The sequence below is a fragment of the Microtus ochrogaster genome, chromosome 6 (assembly GCF_000317375.1).
Source record: "Microtus ochrogaster isolate Prairie Vole_2 chromosome 6, MicOch1.0, whole genome shotgun sequence".
NCBI classification, from domain to species: Eukaryota; Metazoa; Chordata; class Mammalia; order Rodentia; family Cricetidae; genus Microtus; species Microtus ochrogaster.
The window spans coordinates 58,359,765-58,374,846 of record NC_022013.1 but is presented as its reverse complement, the minus strand read 5'-3'; the positions used below and the strand labels follow the sequence as shown (position 1 = coordinate 58,374,846).

The 15,082-nt window shown below is 39.2% G+C and overlaps 1 protein-coding gene across 1 annotated transcript in view; it reads right to left on the bottom strand.

Annotated features, from left to right (window-relative positions):
- Positions 1-15,082, bottom strand: part of Shld2 (shieldin complex subunit 2) — an 88,477-nt gene that overhangs the window by 33,694 nt on the left and 39,701 nt on the right. Inside the window, exons 5-6 of the mRNA XM_005348615.3 lie at positions 4,630-6,129; positions 932-1,039 (exon numbers count right to left, since the gene is read on the bottom strand). Of these exons, the coding sequence (XP_005348672.1) occupies positions 932-1,039; positions 4,630-6,124 (1,603 nt within the window). The 5' untranslated portion in view covers positions 6,125-6,129. The remainder of the gene's footprint in view (positions 1-931; positions 1,040-4,629; positions 6,130-15,082) is intronic.

Genomic DNA, 15,082 nt, shown 5'->3' with positions numbered 1-15,082 from the left:
GGAACACCATTCAACACTGAGAGGAGTGACTACTGTGCATGCGATGGTCACCAGGAAGGAAGCCATCTTTTCTAAGCAATGATAGAAAAGGTTTCAAACTACTTTGTCTGACTATGAGTCCCAGAGGATTTTTAATTATCTCAAAGACTCAGAGGGTGATATTACACAGGTAAGCTTCAAAAGTCTGTAGAATGACTGAGAAAAATGTTTTCTTTTGTCTATCTACATTTTTCTGTAGACAGTATCTCAGAGATAACTCATTAAATACTAAAACCCACCACTTTGTAGACTCCCTAAAAAGAAAATGAAACACAAGTGCCAATACTTATGTGATCAACAATATACAAGTTCATCTTTCTCTCTCTCTTCTAGGCACACAGCTGCCATCTGCAGCTGGGGCCCCTTCTTACCCCTACCATAATCGTCTTTTAAAGTTCTATTTTCAATTCTTTTTTAAAGGCTAAGGGTAGAGCACAGGTTTAGGCTCGGGTGGGGCCCTATTTTCAATCTTAGTAATGCAAAAATAAAAATGAGCTCCAATTTCATGAAAACATGAAAATGTTTAGAAAACATAAAAGCCAGTTTTACTCGAATCTTTCCTAAAATATTTGCTTGCAGACTTCCGGTGGATTTATAATGAGGTAACATTCCAATGACCCCACCATATATCAAAGATATATCCAAAATGTATTAGATATACCTAGTCTACCATCTGTCCCCACACAGCAACACAGCACAATGTGAAGTCTCAGCAGCTCACCTTATAATCAGATGGCTGACTGTGACCCTTGGCTTTCTGCCTCTGGCAACATCATTAGTCCAGAAAAGATCAAAACCCAAAGTATGTTCATACCAGTTTTGTACCATCCTAAAGTCAAAAAGTCATGAATTAAAAGCATCCTAAATGCAGGATATTCAAAATATATCTTACATTTTTCAGGTCGGACATGCGAATAACTTCCAAGATTTACTAACTGACTGGTAAATGTTGATTGGAGTACTGTCTCACCAACCCATTGATCCTCATAAACAGTGACATCTGAAAATAGAACACAACAAAATCCCGTCACACCATGAGTGGTTCACTGTGGTTCACTTATCAAGCACACAGTAGTAACTAGTCATGGCAAAACATTATGTACACATCTTATACACCAGGCAACTTGAGTTCTTATGGCAAAAAATGATAAAACAGCAAACTTAAACTTTGAACCTAGACCCTTGCCTATAAGGCATGAACAAGTCGGGAGTCACCTGGTCCAAGACAGAGGAGGAAGTTGAATTCACACTGCCCTCAGCTGAGCTCAATTTTCCCATCCTAATCCCCACAACTTTCTCCCAGTATGCAGCAGTAGAAATGATTTCAAAACAAAATGGCAGACTACCAGCATCAGAGACATACTGAAGCATGCCCCTTTTTCTACCCAAAGGAAATCAAGTCCCAACACCACTAAACCATGGATATGAAGAACTTATTGGGTGGAACCACAACATATGAACATAGTCAAGCCTAGATAATATAGAATATACACACACTACTGAGAATTTGTGCCAGCAAGCTATACACATGGCAAGCAAAGAAAATGCTACACTCTTCCATTGGGCTGCCATCAAAAACAGAATTGGTTTATTCAGGTTCAAAAGGTGCCACTGTGGATAAACTTGGAGGAGACCTGAATTCAACACTATTGCACTGGACCACAAGACCAGGCCATTTATCCTTTAGCCATATGGTGACAAGTCCCACAAAAGCACTGCCCTGCACCGAGAAGTACCCAACATCACAGTCATTAGTCTTCTGGAAGCTAGAGCTAACAACAATGCCCAGAATATCAAGAGGAGATAAGTATTTGATTTGGAAAAGAAGGAAAAGCATGAGAATGACAAACAGCAAAGCAAGCAAAAAGATACAACTATCTTTCCTTAGAAAGCTCAAAATTAATAAGGAATTTTGTCAGAAAATAATACTAGGAACTCCTTTCCTACTTATTTGGCTGGTTGGGCTTACAGCCGGACTAAATGTTGACTCTTGTCTCATTAAAGAGCTACTGTATGGTGGGTTTGGCCCACAACTTTTTTCAGTCCTTTTTTATCTTTCAATACATTGTCTTTTACAATAGACTTGGCACCCAATTTCTATATGTAATATGTTGTTCTGTTAAGGGAATGATGTTAACTTTTCATTCATCTTGTACTTCCTTGCCAATAGTGGTATGCTATTCTACAATTCTGGAAAAATTTGAAAATCAGACCCAGGGATTTTTAAAGCTAAAGAAGAACAAACAAAAAAAGACAATGGCTGAACTACAGAGACAAGATGTCTGGATCCCAGCTTATTCTGCAATATGTATCTGATTCAAAACCAATGAATTACAGACACTATGGCAGGTCCAGCAGCTGAAAATGAAATTCAACCATCATTGCTCGTGAGTGGGAACTGTAGGTGTTGGCAACCACAGATTTCCTGTTTGTAATGATCTGCTAGAAGAAGTTGTATTTCAACTAACGGTTTCAACAACTTATGGTTGTATTTCTTTCTGAGAACTTTTCTATATTTGATTCCTACTGTTATGATGAAGACCATGACAAAAGCAACCTAGGGAAGGAAACTTACAATTTTCACTGAGGGAAGTCATGGCAGAAACTTAGTACAGAAATCTGGGGGCAGAAACTGAAGCAGAGACCAGGAGAAATACTGCTTCCTGGTCTGCTCTCCATAGCTTACTCTCCATGCCTTGTTCAGTCTGCTTTTTATACAACTCAGGACCACCTGATCAGGAATGGCACCACCCACAAAGGGCTGGGTCCTTCCACAACAACCCTTGATCAACAAAATGCCCCACAGATTTACCTATAGGCCAACCAGATGGGGGCATTTTCTGAACTAAAGTTCCCTCTTCTGTGATAACTCTAGTTTGTGTTAAGTGGATAAAAATACTAACCAATGCAGGACTTCACTGTGAAGCCAGTTACATTACAGATGGGTTTTAGACACAGAATAGTCAAACTATTCAAACTACCACATGTTCACCTTGGAATAAACACACACACATATACATATACATATACATATACATATATATATATCTTTGAGGCAGGGTCTCATTATATAGCTCTGGCTGTCCTGGAACTCACTATGTAAACCAGGCTGGCTTTGAACTCACAGAGTTCTGACTGACTCTACCTCCTGAGTGCTGGAATCAAAGGCATCCACTACCATGACCAGCTAGCTGTTTTAGATATTTCCAAACAGCTTTTCATTTCATGTTGGTGGCTATATTACTCATATGTCAGATACACCAAATATCATGTTCATGTATTACTACAAATAAGATCATGATTGGCTAGGGATGTAATTTAAAGGTAGAGTGGTTGGCTAGCATGGTGTGGCCCAAGGTTCTTAGGGTAAAAGTGAAACAAAATAGTTTCACCAGGTACAGTAACATGCCTATAATCCCAGTACTCAGGAAGCAGAAGCAGAAGAACTGTCATGAATTTGAGACCAGTTTGGGTTATAGAATAAGACTTTGAGTCAAAAAATAAAAAAGAGAGCAGGGCATGGTGGCACATGCCTTTAATCCTAGCACTTGGGAGGCAGAGGCAGCTGGATCTCTGAATTCAAGGCTAGCCTTGTCTATAGAGGAAGTTCTAGGACAGTCAGGGCTACACAATGAAACCCTGTCTTGAAATAAACAAGAAAAAAAAACCTTTAAAAGTAATAATCTAACTGTCCTATTTAAATGTTAAATAAATTCCAGCAGTTACTTGATGTTAACTATTTACAAACAATTGTATGGATGATATGGAAAAAAACCAGAGGTAGCAGGACTGTTTCTACCTATCAGTGAATGACCTTGAAATAAGATGGCCTTGTTTAAATTGTGACCTAGGTGCTGGTCCAGTCAGTCACCACTTTACTATTGGGAAAACCTAACTTCTTTAATATTCTAAAAATTCCAACATTTGGCGAGCAGTCAGGAAGAGCAAGAATGCAAAGTCATCCTCATCTGAATATAATAGCAAATTTAAGGTCAGCCTGGGCTGGTGGAGATTGTCGCAAAAAACACAAACAAAAGTCCATCAACATCTGTGTCTGTTCCTTCAGTAAGAGTTTAATGTATACAGCATTATTGGAGTGATGTGGCAGAAATACTGTCCTTTCATAAAAATACTGCTAATAAAGCAAAGGAGTTAATAAGACACATAAACAGAGCCTTAAACAGCAAAACGAAGCCTGGCGGGGGTGGTACACGCTTTTAAGCCCAGTGCTCTAAAAGCAGGTCAGATTAATGAGTTTAAGGCCAATCTGGTCCACCCTTCCAGGACAGCCAGGGTTACAGAGAAATCCTGTCTCGAAACAAACAAATAAACAAAATAGCAAAAAGGAGCCCCATGATAGGACTTAAACTATCACATGATGGATGATTATGAGAAACAACCAGGGAAGGGGAAGGCAGTACAGACCAAAGAAGGGAACTACAGCCCCAGGAAGCAGTAAGGAGAGCAACACACACTACAAAGGGTCAGTCACTCCCAGTGTAGGCAGATGGCAAGGAAAGAACCCTGGGAGACAAGAAACAAAAACCACAGCTTTACAAAGCAAGCTGCCACTATACTTAATGGCCTTACCTGTAAGTAAAATTATGTCCCCAGGAAACACTGTAAGTGCCCAAAATGCTGCAGTCCTCCACAGAACAACTCTCCTCTTCATTTCTGATTGATCGATTACTACAATTGTTGCTAATGGTACTTTAGAGCCAGAATGTGGTCCAGATTTTACACTTATTTCCTTCACATGACATGGGGTTAGCACCATGACTAAGCAATTATACTTCTGACTTTTAGAGTCACAATTTTTTATAAATGATATCTTTTTAATGGCCTTAAATTCAGACATGATCCTGCCGGGCACTGTTTTGGCTGACTCTCTTGTATTAGAATCCATCCTTGGCTTCTTGGACACTTGATGGACTTCTGAAAGAGCTTTGGAATGGTGGGAAATATCTTTAGAGGACCGGCTTCTTGTTGCAGCACGCTGGCAGAAGGCACTTAGTTGAGAGTGCAGCATCCCTGAGCTACACAACTCGATGCACACCTCCTTTGCTGGCAGGTTTTCTTCAGTACTACAAAGACTTTGCAAGCTTCTATTATCTTCAAGACTTTTTCCAGGGTTTCTGTGAACGTGACTGCTTTCTGATTCGGGACAAGCAGGACTAAAAAGTTCCAGGGAATATGCCTGGCTTTGCTCACTTTCAGATCCTTCTTCAGAATCTTCTCTGGGCTTAAAAAGATTATCTTCAGCTTGCCTTCCTTCTGGACATCCTGTAGGCTCCATCTCCATGTTTACAGTCCCTTTATTTAGACAGTCTTGCCCTGTATTATTCCCGTGAGCTAGAAGAGCACGCTGGCTGGAAGACATTATACTGAGAAACTCTGTGTCTGTAGATATTTTCTGGCCTGAGGCCGTCCCAGCTGCCCCCTCAGACTCTGACTCACACTTCGTGTCAGAGGAAAAGACCTCCTGACTCTGCCCTTCATGTTCAGTTGGCACAGGCTTTGTTCTCACAGCACCCGGCCCTGTGTCAATCTGTTCAGTACAGTCCAAATCCAATCCAGCTGTGCACTTATGATCTAATGCAAACACATCTGCTTGAAAGTCCTCAGCACAGGGATCTGACTGGCTTCTGGACTGCTCATCTATAATCTTCTTAGCGTCACACTGAAGCTTTTCTTCTTCAGGTAAATGCTGAATTCTGTCCTTAAACTCACATATCTGCTCATCAGGTATATCACTCCGGCCTGAGGGGTGAGCCTTCTGGGACTCCATACTCTGAGTTTCAGAAGCAGAACAGATGAAGCCATCTTCCATCTGCACAGACCTAGTCACATGAGTTGTTAAAAGGTGACCACTAAGAACATTTGGAAGGGCAGCAGTTTCTGGGATTTGGTAGTCTTTCAGATTTTCAAGCTCCTGGTTTTCAGCCTTCAGATGTAAAGACTGCTGTTTATACAAAAGCTGGATTTGTTCCCAGGCGTTGGTAGTGGAAGTTGTTCCCTGTGATATCGCCATCTTCAGTGGAGCAATTGGAGCACCCCAAAAAATGTGAACTTGAGATTGACTCATAATTTCTGATAAAATAAAAATTTCAAAATTAATTTATTAGTAGTCTTCTACCTGATATGATGAAAACAAACTATTAATCAAAAACATGCCATTTAGTTTGGTATGCCAATATAATTATAAAATCAATAAATAAGAAATTATAGAAAAATCAGAAAGTTGGTAGTGGAACACAGCTTTAATCCCAGCACTTGGGAAGCAGAGGGAGGCAGATCTCTGTGAGTTCAAGGCCAGCCTTGTCTACAGAACGACTTCTAAGACAGCCAAAGGGTTACACAAAGCAATTCTGTCTTTAAAACAAAGAAAAGAAAATCAAAAGAAAATCTTCTGCTGTGGGATAATGCTCTTGTACACTGTAAAGATTTGCCACTCATATTAGTTTAATAAAATGCTGATTGGCCAGTAGCCAGGCAGGAAGCATAAGCAGGACAACCAGACTAGGAGAATTCTGGGAAGAGGAAAGGCAGAGATGCAATCACCACCTGGATACAGAGGAAACAAGATGAGATGTCTTTTTGAGACATACCAAGCCACGTGGCTAAACAGAGACAAGAATTATAGGTTAATTTAAGTTGTAAGAGCTAGTTAATAATAAGCCTGAGCTAATAGGCCAAATACTTTCTAATCAACATAAGACCCTGTGTTTCTTTGGGGCTGAACGTCAGTGGGACCAGGCAAGATAGAAACTTCCACCTACAGTCTTCAATTAAAGACTGAGAGAAGGGCCAATAAGCTGGTTCAGTGTAAGGTGCTTACTATGCAAGCCTGACAACCTGAGTTCAATCTCGGAAACCATGCTGGGAAGGGAGAAGTGACTCCCAAAGTTGTCCTCTGACCTCTACCATGGGACACCTAGACTTACATTCATACATACATATCACACACTCACTCACACACACAAATATTAATAACTAATAAATCTAATATTAAAATTTAATTGTAAGATAGAGACACAAAGCTAAGCATCAAACAAGTACATTTTTAGAATGTGCATTTCTTGTGTTGTCAAATCCTGTCCCAATTAAATAACAACTTAGCTTTAAAGGGCAGTCGTTTATTTAATTGTATCATATTATCCTTAAATATCTGTCTTCTTAACTCAATAGACTCTCTCAGTTAAGTTTTGAACCTCCTCTGAACTCAATCTCATAATCAATAGAAGGCACAAACTGAAAGGCAAAAAACAAGTTAGTTTGTTGTTTTGTTTTTGTTCATTTGTTTGTTTTTCGAGATAGGGTTTCTGTGTAACCTTGACTGTCCTGGAACTCAGTCTGTAGACCAGGCTGGCCTCAAACTCACAGAGATCTGCCTGCTTCTGCCTCCCGAGTACCAGGATCAAAAGCATGTGCCGTCATGCGGAGGAGGGTCTTATGTAGTCTAGGCTGGTCCTGAACTTGTTATACATCCAAGGATGTCCTTGAATCCTAACCTTCTGGGTTTATAAGTGTGCATCACTATGCCCAGCTTCATCTTTTCTATAATACAAACAAATCCAAATTGATGGTAATAACTATGTAATACATAAAAAGAAACTCATCATCATTTAAAAACTTTTTTCACTAGCCGGGCAGTTGTGGCACACACCTTTAATCCCAGCACTTGGGAGACAGAGGCAGCAGGATCTCTGTAAATTCAAGGCCAGCATGGTCTACAAAGTAAGTTCCAGGACTGTTACACAGAGAAACTCTATCTCAAAAACCTAAAAACAACAACAACAAAAAAGGAAACAAATAAAAGACAACACCTTTTTTTCTATAAACTATGGTACTTGATGTAAGGAAATATGAGCAAACACCCTACTGGTTGGTAAAGAAACATTTCAACTTACCACTTGCTCATAGCTGACTTTAATTAAACAGATATATTCCTATTATTCACTGAAAAACATTGATTAGTACAATAATATGGAGGCAAAGGCCTGAGGTACTTTTGACCTCATGTACTCTGACTACAAACTAGGGGATGGGGTGGGGATGATTACCTAAACAGTGGTCTTGTTTGAAATTCACTGCCGTTAATCCCCAAGTGGGTCCTAGCAATCCTGTTCCTGCCTGCACAATCCCTTTTGAAATAACTTTTATATCTCTTACCCAGTCCTCACATACAGCAGGTATTACTGATTGCATACAGCAATATTACTGATTGCTCTCACATTTACCAATAAAATTCCATGGAGTCTCTATTCTCTCCTAGTTTCCTGATATTATTGCTGAGCTCTCATAAGTATGCGTGCACGTGTGTGTGTGTGTGTGTGTGTGTGTGTGTGTGTGTGTGTTCAGAAGCACATGAAGAGGCCAGAAAAGACACTGAGTATTCTCTACTGATCCCTTTACTCTTTTTTTTTTGGCAGAGTTTCTCACTGAATCTAAGAGAACCATGTCAATACAAATGCATCTTCTAAACACATAAATTTTAATGGAAAAATTAACATTTAGAATATATAACTTAGCTGGGCTGGGCAGTGGTGGCACATGCTTTTAATCCCAGTACTTGGGAGGCAGAGGCAGGTGGATCTCTGAGTTTGAGGTCAGCCTGGTCTATACAGTGAGTTCCAGAACAGTCCGGGCTATATAATGAAACCCTGTCTAGAAAAAGAAAAAGAAAAAAAAACAAGAAAGAAAGGAAGAGAAGGGAAAGGAGAAGGGAGGGGAATGGGGAAGGGAGGGGAATGGGGAAAGGGTGGGGAAGGAGGAAGGAAGAGAAAGGGAAAGAAGAAGGAGGAGGAAGAAGAGAAGAAGGAAGAAGAGGAAAAAGAAGAGAAAGAGGGAGGAGGAGGAGGAAGGAAGGAGGAAAGATATATAACTTAGCCAAGCAAAGCATAGTAGCACAAACAAAACCTTTAATCCCAGCACCAGGGAGGCAGAGCCAGGTAGATCTCTGTGAGTTCAAGGCCAGCCTTGTCTACACAGACAGTTTCAGGACAACAAGGACTGTTGTACAGAGGAAAGAGGAAACCCTGTTTCAAAAAAACCTTTAAAAATATTTTTAAAAAAGAATCAAGAAGGCTTAGGTATGTGTGTGTGTGCGTATACATATATATGTATGTATATATATATATACATATATACATAAAACACAGTTGTATCTCAATACTTTGGAGACAAAAGCATCAGGGCCCTCCTAAGTTTGAGGACAGAGCCTAGAGCTATAAAAGCTAGATTCTCTCTCAAAAAGATCATGAGGGAACAAGATTATAGATGATTGTTTTAAATACTTCTGTGTTTAATTTTTTATGATATATGACTAATATGTTCTATTTTCATAATGCCAGTTCTTTTTCATTTGGTCATTCAGGCATTCTTTCACAGCCTTCAGACAGAATACAATGTTCCAAGAATAAAGAACAACAGGCCCATTGCTAATACTTAATATGAAAGTTGAGAACAATGGCAGCAGCTATTGAAGTTTATCAGTTAAGGGTCTGGAGAGATGGTTCAGTGGTTAAGAGTGCGTATTACTCTTTCAGGGGACCCAAGTTTTGTTCCCAGCATCCATATCAGGTGGCTCACCGCAAGCTAACTCTACTTCCATGGGATCCTCCTGAGCATCCCACACCTTCTGGTGTGTACACACACACACACACACACACACACACAAAATGAACCTTTTTTAAAAAAAATGTGTTTAAGAAAATAATTAGGAGTTATATAGACTAAAATTTTCAGATAACTTACAGCCTGTAATAGTGAAGTACCGTGAGGAGAAAGGTAAAGCGATTTTGGTGTCACATTACAATTTACTGGAAAGCAAAGAACTGAGTATTCATGTATCAATCACACAGCCCACCTTCATTTAACCTTCATAAAATAACCTTCATGTGCAATAACTGGTATATTAGGTTCTTTTAAGTTATATGCCATTAATTAGATTCACCACAAGGAGGCCCCAAATAGTACTGCAAAACCCTTCAAAATGCTATCTAGAGGAAGAGGAAATACTCACAGCGAATCAAGGCATAAAGCAAGACCATTGCTAATAAACTCCCTGCTGGTGAACCTGTGGGCATTCTTCTCCAGTTTCTTCCCTTTAGCCCTGAGTCTTTTAAAGGAAAGAGAAAAGTTCTATGTTGCTCCTCTGTCCTCATTTTTTCTTAAATCATTTTCCACTTAAATCTGTCTCCTATTACAATTTTGCTCCAATGCCCTCAGTGTGGAGAACCTTCCAGTAGACCGATCAAAGGTCAGTTTCAATCCTTCCCAATTGCCATTTGAAACTGCTGATCACCCCTTTCCTCAAACACTCTACTTTCTTATTCTGTAAGGCCACAAATTACAACTGCTTTGGGGTTTAAAAGACAGGCACGTATTAAATTATTTAATAATCAAAATTACTTGCCAGGCATTATGCTAGGCACTGGAAAATCAACAATAAGGGAGTTTAAGGGGTTTATAGTATCATTGCAAAGCTAAAGCAATGAGCATCAAAGAGAGATCATACAGAATTAAAAGCAGGATGTCAACAGAAAGGGCAATGTAGGTCAGCACAATGAGGATGGAGCTGCCTATTAACTGTGTTTTCCATACGCTCTTAGGAATATGATTAATTACAAAGTTTAATAATGTTTAAAAAAAAGTGAAGTACAGCTCGGAATCATCTCCACTCCCCAAACCAACACAGGGCCCAGAAAACTGTCTTAGTTGGCTTACCCAAGGGCCAGGCTGGCTGTAGGCTGTCTCCAAGATGTACAGAAAGAATGTAAAACATTCCCACGTTCTGTGTCCTCACGTAGCATTTTCTCAGTATCTTGAAATCTGACTCTCACTTCCTATCTCTATAAAGATCATCATAAGACAATAACAAAGTCCAAATTGCCAAATGAGTACTCACAGTACCGAACCGTGAGACACTCTGTTCCTGAGTTTCAGAACACGGCTCTTTCCCAAACAGTTCTTCCACTGATCTGAATTTTCTTTTCCTTTCTGTTCTTTCTTGAGCTGTCTTGTTATTTTACATGACTGCACAGAACTGCATCCAAGCCTGTTCATTTCACTGCCATATACCCACTCATGTTTTCTGAGCTTGCACTGAACTAATCCTTCCTCGGTGTCAGACCTAATCATATCTGTAGCATTACTACGTTTGACAGAATCACAGAAGAATCAAAATCCAAAGCCCTCCTTCCCTTCAAAACAGGGACAGACGGTGGTACACACGAGGGTAATACAAACAGTTTTGATACCTCAGAGAAACCTTCCAGATCCAGAAAGGTCTGGGATGAATCAAGATTATATAAAACACATGGCTATTTGTATATTACAGTTATTTCACTATGCCTTTATTTATTTGTCTCAACAAATACCCTAAGTGTGGGACTTTCACTCTTTAAGAATTAGCTAGAAAACAGCCTTGATTATTTAACACTGAGTCATTATAAGATGGCCAGTGAGATGGCCTAGGGGATGAAAGTCCTCACTGAGCAAGCCTGACGACGGCCCAAATTCAATCTTTGGACCTCACAATGGAAAAGAGGAACCAACTTCCAAAAGTTGTGCTTTGAACTCCACATGCCATGGCATGTGTCCACACACACAAACACAAATTTTAAAATTATACCGAAGGATGATGCTACCAACAGTATAAGTTACAGAAATGATGAGCACATGAGTGGGGGTGGACAGTGGTGAGGACTGGCATGTGTACAAACTGTCACACAAACTGTCCTCAGTAAATGATAAGTTTCAACAACTCTAGGCTATGTTTTAGCTGTACTCAGAGGGTTAAAGCTCATTAAGATACCAGGGGAAACCAGCAAGTACATATCCATTACCACAGTTAATAATTACACAGTTTCTCAATCTGCAGAAGGCCACCAGTCAGAAAGACTAACACACCATGGTCTTTATCTGTAGAGTGGTCAGAGTCTGATGAAAAGTGTCTGTGATTTATAAAACAGGATGAACTGCTGCAGCAGGTTTTGTCTCTGCCACACTACAACTAAAGAAACGCTTCTGACAAACCCCATGTGATTAAAAGAAACTACTTTCTCTAGCACACAAATAACCAGAAAATCTCACAATTACAATGTGCCATAGCCATTATGAAGGTTTTTCATGTCTACTCCCCCAAACACCAAGCAATTATAAGATTGCACAATAATATCAATGAACAAACAATGTAGGGAGGGGACTGTAACTGAAGCATCAGTTTTGGAATGAGGCGGGGATAAATTCAAACCCCTCCTGCTCTGAAACTGTCAAGTGCTAAAGCCAGGTGACAGCCACATTGGGTTCATTCTACTATTCTATTTCTATAGTCTTAACATCCATAATAACGTTAAGCTTCTCTATCTGTCAGTTGAGAATTGTTTCTTCGTTCATTGAGAATAAACATTCTCACTTCACGGTGTTGTGAGATGGCACACAATAATTAATAATAGCCTTCTATGGTCTTAAATCTAGTAAACTACATTCATACATAATTGGTGACATACCCAACAAGTTGTATTCAACAAGCTGTATTTCCTTCAAGTTTTTTTGTTCTTACACGTATTTTTTTACATAGTGGCAATAATAAAAATGAATTTTTTTTACTGTTTTGATACATATATGGCTCCCTCTTATGCCAATTCATAATCTCCTGGCACATTCTTAATGCTATCCTAAACATAGTTTTTAATTACTACACAAAGTAATAAGTCTCCTCTTTTTTTTTTTTTTTTTTTTGAGACAGGGTCTCGTGGAGCCCAGGCTGGCCTAGAAATCCCTATATATATTGGTTAGCTGAAGACAACCAAGCCTCTAGTTCTCTGTGCTGAGATGAGACAGGTATATAACAGCATTCTCAGTTTTATACTGGAACCCAGGGCTTCACGTGTGCTAGGCAAATGCTTTACCAACTGAGCTACATCCCAGTCCTTTTTATTTATTTTTTAATTTTAAATTTTATTATTAAAAAACTGCAGATAAAGAGAACATACACAGTAATTATGCAAACCCAGAGACTATAAAACTCAATGAACTTCTATAGAGTACAGCAACCATTTGGAATGGAAGCTGTGGAGCTACACACTGAATTTTATATTTTTAACATCAAATATATTTTTATGGACTTACCAACCATCAAATTCATCAGAGTTAGAGCTAATAAAACAATTAAGATGTAGACCCTCTTCCAGAACTCGTGTTCATTTTTAATTAGCACATAGAGTATTGCATTTCTTTATGACATGCTCATACTTTATCCTGACACATGCACACTCTCCCCCATCTCCCCACTAGTCTCTTCTGCCCTAGTAGTTCCCGTCTACTTTTATATCACATGTGTTCTACCACCCTGGCCATTCCTCTCCTTTAAAACCTCTTCCCCCCCCATCTATTAGGTGCCCTTCTAGATTTCTGACCATTCCCCACACTTAACACACAGATACATATATGTATATCTATATATGTGTGCATATATATAAACTATTAGGAAATAGGATCTGTATATAAGAGAGAATAAAAGTATTTATCTGAGACTGGGTAACCTCCTTCAATGTAATATTTCCAGGACTATCCATTTTCCTACAAATTTCCTGTTTTCTCTTTTGTTTATAGCTGAATAAAATTCCACAGTGTGTATATAACACATTTTCATTATCCATTCATCTATTGCTGGAAATCCAGGCTACAGCTAGGACTATGGATCGGGATAAATTGCTTAGGATGCTAAAGACTTTGGTTCAACTCCCAGCAATACAAAAGAATCTTGGGACACTAAGGCTGATTCCATTTCTTTGCTGTTGTAAAAAGAGCACCAATAAACATGGATGTGCAAGCATCTCTACGGTGGGATAGGAAAGTCTGTTGATAAAACTGTGACTCATGCAACTCAGCCTGGCCCTGAACTTTGCCATGTAGCCAAGGATAATTGAGCTTCTAGCCCTTCCTCCTCCACCCACAGAGTGTAGGATTACAGGCAAATGCCTGGTTTATTTAGTACTAGATATTGATCCCAGGGTTTTATGCATGCTAGGCACTCTATTAGATGAGCTGCAACTCCAGTCCCAGGACATAGAGTCTTTGTGGCGGACGTCCAGGAATGGGGTGTGTGTGTGTGTGTGTGTGTGTGTGTGTTATGGAAGTTGTAATTTTATCTTTCTGAGACACATCACACTTACTTCCATAGTGTCCACATGGGTTTACACACCCACTAACAATGCATAAGGCTTCTTCCTTATCACATCCTCACCAGCATTTGTTTTCTTGATGAGAGCCACTGGCTGGGGTGAAATGGAATCCCCAAATAGTTTTATATTTGCCTGATGGTTAAGGATGCTAAACACTTCTTAAAAAGTATCAATGGCAATTTGTATTTATTCTTTTTCAGCTTACTCCACCATACACTGCTTCTTTGCAGACCTTTCTAAATTTTAATTGCCAAATAGTCAAATTCTCTTTCCTATTCTATTAATTCTTATGTGTGTCTTAAGATTTTCTAATTTTTAGGCATAAGTCAACATTAGTTCAATTAGTATTCCATTATTATTTAAATATCTTAACAGAATTATAGTAATGAAAGAATCAACTAATCAGATAAAAAGCACAGCAGAAAGTATCACCAATAGATAAGACCAGCAGAAAAACAGATCTCAGAAATGGTAGACAAGGTCAAGATACAGAGACATATAGAAAGAAAAAAAAGGAATAAACAAGACCAAAGCTTCCAAGAAATCTATATATTCAGAAGACTGAACCTAAGAATCCATGGGCTAGAAGGAACTGGGCACATAGTCTATCCAATATAATTATAGCAGTGAATTTTCCAAACCTAGAGAAAGAAAAAGACAGTCATATATAGGAAGCAATTATAACACCAAACAGACCTGACTAGAAGAGACTCTCTATGATACAGCACAGCTCAGATATCAAAAATACAAAACAAAGAAACAATGTCAACAATAGGAAAAGACAATACCTACTAACATAGAGACAGACAGTAGGTAGTAAAGGACAAACCTACCAGACTATCATAGAGACAGAC